This window comes from Scyliorhinus torazame, chromosome 10, assembly GCF_047496885.1.
Source record: "Scyliorhinus torazame isolate Kashiwa2021f chromosome 10, sScyTor2.1, whole genome shotgun sequence".
NCBI classification, from domain to species: Eukaryota; Metazoa; Chordata; class Chondrichthyes; order Carcharhiniformes; family Scyliorhinidae; genus Scyliorhinus; species Scyliorhinus torazame.
The window spans coordinates 129,949,826-129,959,973 of NC_092716.1; the positions used below are offsets into that span (position 1 = coordinate 129,949,826).

At 45.2% G+C, this 10,148-nt stretch overlaps 1 protein-coding gene across 1 annotated transcript in view; it reads right to left on the reverse strand.

Moving 5' to 3' along the window:
* The window catches only part of LOC140430251 (protein kinase C and casein kinase II substrate protein 3-like), a 244,603-nt gene extending 241,173 nt beyond the window's left edge, over positions 1–3,430 (reverse strand). Inside the window, exons 1-2 of the mRNA XM_072517678.1 lie at positions 3,375–3,430; positions 2,904–3,028 (exon numbers count right to left, since the gene is read on the reverse strand). Coding sequence (XP_072373779.1) covers positions 2,904–3,028; positions 3,375–3,401 — 152 coding nt within the window. The 5' untranslated portion in view covers positions 3,402–3,430. The remainder of the gene's footprint in view (positions 1–2,903; positions 3,029–3,374) is intronic.
* Between the last annotated feature and the right edge of the window lie 6,718 nt (positions 3,431–10,148).

A 10,148-nucleotide genomic window follows, 5' to 3' on the forward strand; every position in this document is an offset into this window, starting at 1 on the left:
ATGGATCCACCGGCAAAATTCCTTACGGACAATGGGGGAGAATTTGCTAATGATGAGTTTAGGAATATGTGTGAAAACATGTATATCAGAGTTATGAATACGGCTGCAGAAAGCCCATTTAGTAATGGTGTCTGTGAAAGAAATCATGCTGTCATCGATGACATGCCTCAGAAAATTTTGGCAGATCGACCAAATTGCAGGCTAAATTCAGCTTTAGCAGGGGCAGTACATGCAAAGAATTCATTGCAGATGGTTGGGGGCTATAGTCCTTATCAATTCGTGTTTGGCAGAAATCCTAAAATTCCGTCCATTTTGGATGACCAGCCTCCAGCTTGGGAGGGGACTACAATTAGCTCTGGTTTTGCTGAACATTTAAATGCATTACATAGCAGTAGAAAAGCTTTTTTGGAAGATGAAGTCTCTGAAAGAATTCGCAGAGCTTTAAGACATAATGTACGGTCATCAGATGCCATTTTTCAGCAAGGAGGCATGATATACTATAAGAGAGACAATTCTAATGAATGGAAAGGCCCAGGGAAGATCATAGGCATAGATGGCAAAACGATTATTTTGCAACATGGCAATCCAACTGTTCGGGTACATTCATCAAGGATAATGGATACAGATTACAAATTTTCAAATTTAGACAGAGCAGACAGACATGACGAGGAACCAGAGTCATCTGGTACGCATGCGTTACAGAACTATGAGGACCAATTACCTGATATAGACAGGGTTTCTGTGGAGGAACACAACACTTCTGATGAATTAGAACAGGCCATTTTTCCGAAAGGGCAACTGCCAAACGTTGGTACAAAAGTGACATACTTGCCTGAAGGGTCTAGTCAATGGAAGGATGCAACTGTTATTAGTAGAGCAGGGAAACATTGGTTGAATGTACAGCATACAGGGAAAGGAGTCAAGACAATGGATTGGGAAAACGAAGTTCAAAAATGGAGGGCACAGACACGCAGCGCCAGTTCAGATAGTACATCGGATAATGAACAGGTCCGCAGGAAAAGGTCGAGAACTATTGAAAGGACATCCCACAGCAGAAGGGAAAGATCAAGCAGTAGCAGTACAGAATGAGATACCAGGCGGGAGAGGGGACGTAGTTTATCAAGATCTCAGAACATGAGTAAGACTACAAATACGAATAGGAGTAGAAGCCCACATGAACGTGAGATTTTGGTGGCTTCAAATAAATTAGATGAAAAAGTTATCAAAGAAGCTAAACTGCAAGAATTGCATAGTTGGAGTGAATTTGGGGTATACACAGAAGTACCGGATAGGGGACAAAGAGCTCTATCCCACAGATGGATTTGCACGGAAAAGGTTCTTCCGGATGGAACTTATAAGGCAAAGGCCAGGCTTGTGGCAAGGGGATTTAAAGAAAGCTTAGAAGATCAGGATTTAAGGGTAGATTCACCTACAGCAGGAAAGGTTAATTTTAAAGATCTTCTTGGCTCTATTAGCCACAAAGGCATGGGAATGCAAATCTATAGTTATAAAAGCTGCCTTTTTGCAGGGGCATCAGCTCCAGAGAGACATTTTTCTCCATCCTCCTAAAGAAGCAGCTAACACAGAAGGGGTATTCTGGAAGTTGAACAAATGTGAATATGGATTAAATGATTAGAGTCTGGTATTTTTCGGTAAGGTCAGTTTTGTTAAAGTTAGGCTGTTGCCAGTTGAAAGCAGATCCTGCAATGTTTTACTGGCACTATAGAGGAAATCTTTCTGGCATTTTTATGATGCATGTCGATGATTTTTTGTGGGGTGGGACTAGTGATTTTGAAGCTGTTGTAATCTCTGGTTTGAGGAAAGAATTCAGAGTTGGAAGTCAGGCTTCCAGTGCATTTAAATATATTGGACTGGAAATTGGACAGACTAAGTTAGGGGCAACTTTACGTCAGCAATCTTATTTAGAAAGCATCAGCCCAATAGCAATTAGTTGTGGCCGAGTTTCACAAAAAGATGCAATGGTTTCAAAGATAGAAAAAGAGCAACTGCGAAGTTTAATTGGGCAACTGAACTGGTTAGGTAGACACTAGACCGGACGTGAGTTTTGATGTCTTAGAATTGAGTACAAAAATGAATGATCCCAAAGTGGAAGACATAATAAGAGCAAATAAAGCATTGGCCAAACTAAAAATGCAAGAGTGTGTTTTGAAGTTCCCGGTTTTAGGTGACCTTAGGCACTTGAAACTCATAGTTTATAGTGATGCGTCCTACCCAAATGTATGTGATTGGGTTTCAAGTGCAGGAAGTTTTATAATTTTCCTTTGGGGGAACAATGGTAAATGTTGCCCGCTTGTGTGGAAAACAAAGAAAATAAGGAGAGTGGTAAAAAGCACTTTGACTGCTGAGATGTTAAGCCTTGTAGAGGCGGGGGATATGGCTTTTTATGTAAGTCAGATATTGACAAGAAATTTGGGGATTTGGGTAATATACCTATTGCCTATCACATTGACAATAAATCCCTGTGGGAAAATGTGCTCTCTACAAAAAGTGTCAATGAAAAGAGGTTACGGATAGACATCGCAAGTTTGAAGCAGATGTTGGACAGAGGGGAAATAACAAAAATTAAATGGGTCGACAGGAGCTATCAACTATCAGAGAGGGGCTAGTTCACAGAAACTTTTGGATATTGTTAATGAAGGGCGCTTGTTTCAGTGACTGTTTTTTTCTTTTCTTTCTCGTCCAAAAAAAAGGGGGGGAAATCATCTGTGTGTTTTTGAGTTTCTTGAAATGTTGTTTTCACCTAATTATTATTTTTTTCTCCAAGGAAGGGGAGAATGTTAAGTAATGGGATAAGAGAAATGCAATTAGTTGTCTCATTTATGTTAAGTATCCATTAATTGACACTGATATGCAAAGGGGCAAAGCTAGTGTTTGAAACAAACCTGTTGGACTTTAACCTGGTGTTGTAAGACCTCTTACTGTGCTCACCCCAGTCCAACGCCGGCATCTCCACATCATTCAGGTGGCCTCTGCCAGGTGATGTACAGTTAAGAGTTTTGTGCAAAGGCTGTTGAATGAAATAAATGTGTGTTTGTGAAAAAGGAACAGAACTTTAGACTCTTCATATCACAGCAACTAAAACTTCCAACAGAATTGGCTGGAGTGGACTGGGAAAGGGGTTTAGCAGGAAAGATGGTTGAAAATAGTTCATGACTCACAACAAAAATATATCCCAGTGAGGAAGAAGGATTTGAGGAAGGGGATAAATCAACCATAGTTACCAAGTCAGATGTCTTACAACACCAGGTTAAAGTCCAACAGGTTTGTTTCAAACAGTGCTCCGAAAGCTAGTGTTTGAAACAAACCTGTTGGACTTTAACCTGGTGTGTTGTAAGACTTCTTACTGTGCTCACCCCAGTCCAATGCCGGCATCTCCACATCACAGTTAACCAAGGAAGTGAAGGTCAGTATTAAACTGAAAGAAAACACAAAGAATGTGGCAAAGATTAGCTATAAATCAGAATATTGAGAAAGTTTCAAAAACCAACAAAAGATGACCAAAATAATAATAAAACAGAGACGATAAACTACCAAGAATTATAAAAATGAACAGCAAGAGTTTCTTTAAATATATAAAAAGGAAGAGAGAGGCCAATGTAACAAAGGCCCCTGAGAGATGAGACTGGGGAAATAATAATGAGAAACCAGGAAATGGCAAATGAGTAAAACAAATACTTTGCGTCAGTCTTCACAGTGGAAGACACTAATAACATTGCAAAAATAAATAATCATGAGGCAGAAGAGTGGGGGGGGGGGGGAGGAAATAAAAAACACTCATTAGGGAAAAAAGTACTAAGGAAGCTAATGGGGCTAAAGGCTGATATGTCGCCTGGATCTGATGGGTTGCATCCCAGGATATTAAATCATAGATTATCATAGAATTTACAGTGCAACCTACTGCTGAGGAGGGCGGAGGGGAGCTTTCGGTATCTGGGGATCCAGATAGCCAGGAGTTGGGGGACCCTACATAAACTGAATCTGACGAGGTTGGTGGTGCAAATGGAGGATTTCAAAAGATGGGACATATTACCGCTCTCGCTGGCGGGTAGAGTGCAGTCGGTCAAAATGGTGGTCCTTCCGAGCTTTCTGTTTGTGTTTCAGTGCCTTCCCATCGTGATCACTAAGGCCTTTTTTAAGAGAGTAGGCAAGAGTATTATGGGGTTTGTGTGGGCGAATAAGACCCCGAGAGTAAGGAGAGGGTTCCTGGAACGCAGTAGGGACCGAGGAGGGTTGGCGCTGCCAAACCTGGGGAGCTACTACTGGGCAGCAAATGTGGCGATGATCCGCAAGTGGGTTATGGAGGGAGAAGGGGCGGCATGGAAGAGGATGGAGATGGCGTCCTGTAAAGGAACGAGCCTGGGGGCGTTGGTGACGGCACCGCTGCCGCTCTCGCTGACAAAGTATACCACGAGCCCGGTGGTGGCGGCAACGCGAAGGATCTGGGGCCAGTGGAGACGGCACCGGGGTGCAATGGGAGCATCGGTGTGGTCCCCGATCAGGGGTAACCACCGGTTTGTCCCGGGGAAGATGGACGGGGGGTTCCAGAGCTGGCATCGGGCGGGGATTGGAAGAATGGGGGACCTGTTCATCGACGGGATGTTTGCGAGCCTAGGGGCACTGGAGGAGAAGTTCGAGATACCCCCGGGAAATGCCTTTAGATATATGCAGGTGAGGGCTTTTGTGAGGCGACAGGTGAGGGAATTCCCGTTGCTCCCGGCACAAGAAGTTCAAGATAGGGTGATCTCAGGTGTATGGGTCGGGGAGGGCAAGGTGTCGGAAATACACCAGGAGTTGAAAGAGGGGGAAGCGCTGGTAGAAGAGTTGAAGGGTAAATAGGAGGAGGTGCTGGGGGAGGAGATCAAGGAAGGTCTGTGGGCTGATGCCCTAGGTACGGTTAATTCCTCCTCCTCGTGTGCCAGGCTCAGCCTGATACAATTTAAGGTGGTCCACAGAGCGCACTTGACGGGGGCGAGGTTGAGTCGGTTCTTTGGGGTAGAGGACAGATGTGGAAGGTGCTCAGGGAGCCCGGCGAACCATGTCCATATGTTTTGGTCATGCCCAGCACTGGAGGGGTTCTGGAGAGGAGTGGCGGGAGCAATATCTCAGGTGGTGAAAGTCCGGGTCAAGCCAAGCTGGGGGCTAGCAATATTTGGAGTAGTGGACGAACCGGGAGTGCAGGAGGCGAAAGAGGCTGGCATTCTGGCCTTTGCGTCCCTAGTAGCCCGGCGAAGGATCTTGCTAATGTGGAAGGAGGCGAAGCCCCCCCAGCCAGGAGGCCTGGATAAATGATATGGCTGGGTTCATAAAGTTGGAGAGGATTAAGTTCGCCTTGAGAGGGTCTGCGCAGGGGTTCTACAGGCGGTGGCAACCGTTCCTAGACTATCTCGCGGAGTGTTAGAGGAAGGTCGGTCAGCAGCAGCAGAAACCTTGGGGGGGGGGGTGGAGGGGACGTCCTGGGAGGTGGGGAGTGGAGAAAGGGGGGACTGCCTGGGAGGGTGGATGAGCAAGAGATAACATGAAGGTTTGGGGAAACTGGCACGTGCGGGAGAGAGCCAGTGTATAAAGCTGTGTAAATATATCATTTTGCCATGTATATATCTTGCTCTGCGCGATTTCTCGTTTTTTTTGTTACGAGGCGGGGGGGGGGTTATTGTTTGTAAGGGAGAAAAATTGTGTTAAAAAACTTTAATAAATATATTTAAAAAAAAAAAAGAATTTACAGTGCAGAAGGAGGCCATTCGGCCCGTCGAGTCTGCACCGGCTCTTGGAAAGAGCACCCTACCCAAGGTCAACACCTCCACCCTATCCCCATAACCCAGCAACCCCACCCAACACTAAGGGCAATTTTGGACACTAAGGGCAATTTATCATGGCCAATCCACCTAACCTGCACATCTTTAGACTGTGGGAGGAAACCGGAGCACCCGGAGGTAACCCACGCACACACAGGGAGGATGTGCAGACTCCGCACAGACAGTGACCCAACCGGAATCGAACCTGGGACCCTGGAGCTGTGAAGCAATTGTGCTATCCACAATGCTACCGTAGCTGCAGAGATAGTGGATGTCCTGGTCGTAATCTTCCAAGAATTCTTAAATTCTGGAAAAGTCCCAGAGGATTGGAAAACTGCCAAAAACTCCCTTTATTCAAAATAGAATGGAGACAAAAGACATGTAAGGATAGGCCAGTCAGCTTAACGTCTGTCATTGGGAAAGTGTTAGAAACAATTATAAAGGATGAAATAGCAGAGCATTTTGAAATACACAATAGAAATGTAGCACCATCGATCACACACGAGGCAAGACGTAAAGAACTTCAATCGAGGCTTTATTGAGCAGACTTGTTCAGACTTGTTCCCCAGCAGCTCAGTCACAGAATGCAGCTGCGGGGTTTAACCCAGGTTCTTACACCCCGCCTATCTGGGTGGAGCCCAGTAGGCGGCAGATCCAATCGGGACCCAGCATCTGTCCCCCAATAGCTCCTCGGAATTATTACCCCTAATACATACCACCACAATAAACAAACAGAGTCAGCATGGCTTCATGAAGGGGAATTCATGCCTGACAAATTATTAGAATTCTTTGAGGTGGTAATGGGCAGGATAACGAGGAACCAGTAGATGTAATATACTTGGATTTCCAAAAAGTAGTACCACACAAAAGGCTACTTAATACGGTAAGAGCGCATGGTGTTGGGGGTAGTACATTAGCATGGGTGGAGATTTAGCTAATTGATAGAAGACAGAGAGTTGGGAAAAGAGGGCATTTTCAGAATGGAAACCTGTAACTAGTGGAGTGCCACAGGGATCCGAGATGGAGCCACCATAATTTACAATAGAAATGAGTTGTACAAGGGAAGTGAATGCACTATTGCCAAGTACGCAGATGACACAAGAGTAGGTGGGAAGGCAATTGGTGAGGATGACACACAGAGTCTACAGAAAAATATAGACAGGTTAGGTGACTGGGAAAAAATGTGGCTGATGTAATATAATGTAGGAAAATGTGAAGTTATGCACTTTGGTAGGAAGAATAAAGGAGCTGAAATGGAGAAAGACTGCAGATAGCTGCAGAACAGAGGATTTGAGGGTTCTTGTGCATAAGCCACAGAAAGCAAGCATTCAAGCTCAATAGGCAATTGACAAGGCAAATGGAATGTCGGCCTTTATTTCAAAGGGAATGGAGTATAAAAATAAGGAAGTCTTGCTAAAACTATACTAATAATCTTTATTGCCACAAGTAGGCTCACATTAACACTGCAATGAAATTACTGTGAAAAGCCCCTAGTCGCCACATTCCGGCGCCTGTTCGGGTACACAGAGGGAGAATTCAGAATGTCCAATTCACCTAACAGCACCTCTTTCGGGACTTGTGGGAGGAAACCGGAGCACCCAGAGAAAGCCCGCGCAGACACGGGGAGAATGTGCAGACTCCGCACAGACAGTGACCCAAACCGGGAATCGAACCCTGGACCCTGGAGCTGTGAAGTAACAGTGCTACCCACTGTGCTACCGTGCTGCCCTATACAAGGCATGAGTTAGACCACACCTGGAATATTGTGAACAGTTTTGATCCTCTAATCTACGGAAAGATATACTAGCATTACAGGTAGTCCAGACAAGGTTCACCAGATTGATCCCAGGTATGGAGAGATTTTCTTATGAGGAAAGGTTGAGTGGATTGGGCCTGTCCTTTCATTGGAGTTTAAAAGAGTGAGCGGCAACCTTATTGAGACATATTTCAGCCACTTAAAATGGCCAACTCCCGATTCAAAATGGCGAACGGCAAAGGCTGATGGGAAAGTCAGCCAACAAGACAAAAACCAGCAGCTGCAGGTTGGCTGTGTATTTACCTCTGGAAAGGCCAGACAATATCGATACCAGCAACCATCAGCATAACAAAACAACAGCCATATGCATACTAATGAGCAATCCCCGGGAAAAATAAGCAACACTTAGACACACAAAGCAAAACCAGACTCTTCGCCGCCAGCAGGAACCTACACAAAAGGAGGTGAACGAGCACCTCAAGACCGACCATCGATCAGGGAACCGCTCCAGCATTGGAGAAAATCGAACCAAGCGATTGGGACAAAGTCCAATCACTAGGGACCAGGTAAAGGGTCCGCCCCGAAAGGCGGGAAGACCCTGGGGACTATAAGAATTGAGCCCCAAGTTCAAATCGCTCTCTTCTTCTCCACCTCTTCGCTCTCTTCACGCTCTTCTTCCTGCCCGGGTCACCCAGCAACAACGAACCAACATTGACCATGACCGGAGCAGTGAAGATCAAAATCGTAAGTCTTAATTCAACGCTCGCTACGAGATAAGCGCTCCTAGCTACCAATCCGTACCAACTTCGAATCCCGCAGGCTCAGAACCCGAACGAAAGGCCATTTGTTTCCCTGACCTGGTGGGCCAGTCCAAAGTTAAGTTTAGGCCTGTTAGTTGTAGAAGTAGCTTAGACGTAGAATTTGTGCATGAGTAGCGATTACTGTGTATAATAAATGTGCTTTGATTTAAATCTTACTAATCGGTGTATTGGATTATTGATCATTACTCAGACTTGAACCTCGTGGCGGTATCATAAAGATACCTGGCGACGCGAGAGCAAAGGTAATAAAACAGAGCAATTGAACTAAGGCAAAATCAGCAACAATATAGACTTCTCAGGAGGCTTGACAAGGTTAAATGCTGAGAGGTTGTTTCCCCTTGTGGGAGAGTCTAGGGCCAGAAGACATAACTTCAGAGTAAGTAATTGCATGAAAAAATAGGACTTTGGTATTTTAAAACAAAACTTTATTCTGAATACAATATTAAACTCTTCAACTTCACAGCTGAAAAGAACAGCTTACAATTATCCCTTAATACTACCACTCAATTCCCCATTAAACAACTAGAAAAGAAACATGCAGCTCTCAATCCAGTTTAGAACATAGAACATAGAACAGTACAGCACAGAACAGGCCCTTCGGCCATCAATGTTTTGCCGAGCTTTGTCTGAAACCAAGATCAAGCTATCTCACTCCCTGTCATTGTGGTGTGCTCCATGTGCCTATCCAATAACCGCTTGAAAGTTCCTAAAGTGTCCGACTCCACTATCACAGCAGGCAGTCCATTCCATGCCCTAACCACTCTCTGAGTAAAGAACCTACCTCGGACATCCCTCCTATATCTCCCACCCTGAACCTTATAGTTATGCCCCCTTGTAACAGCTACATCCACCCGAGGAAATAGTCTCTGAACGTCCACTCTATCTATCCCTCTCATCATCTTATAAACCTCTATTAAGTCGCCTCTCACCCTCCTCCGCTCAAAGAGAAAAGCCCTAGCTCCCTCAATTGATTGAGCTCCCTCTTGATTTCTCGAGGAATTAAGGGCTATGGAGAGAGAGCGGGTAAATGGAGTTGAAATCAGCCATGATTGAATGGTGGAGTGGACTCAATGGGCTGAATGGCCTTACTTCCGCTCCTATGTCTTATGGTCTCAATCTTTCCTCATAAGACCTACCCTCCAAACCAGGCAACATCCTGGTAAATTTCCTTTGCACCCTTTCCAATGCTTCCACATCCTTCCTGTAGTGAGGAACTGCACATAATATTCCAAGTGTGGTCTCACCAGGGTCATGTACAGTTGCAGCATAACCCCATGGCTCTTAAACTCAAGCCCCCTGTTAATAAACGCTAACACACTATTGGCCTTCTTCACGGCTTTATCCACTTGAGTGGCAACCTTCAGAGATCTGTGGACATGAACCCCAAGATCTCTCTGTTCCTCCACATTCCTCAGAACCCTGCCATTGACCCTGTAATCCACATTCAAATTTTTCCTACCAAAATGAATCACCTCGCACTTATCAGGGTTAAACTCCATCTGCCATTTTCCGGCCCAGCTCTGCATCCCATCAATGTCTCTTTGCAGCCTACAACAGCCCTCCACCTCATCCACTACTCCACCTCATCCACTACTCCACCAATCTTGGTGTCATCAGCAAATTTACTGACCCACCCTTCAGCCCCCTCCTCCAAGTCATTGATAAAAATCACAAATAGCAGAGGACCCAGCACTGATCCCTGTGGTATTCCGCTGGTAACTGGTCTCCAGTCTGAAAATTTTCCATCCACCACCACCC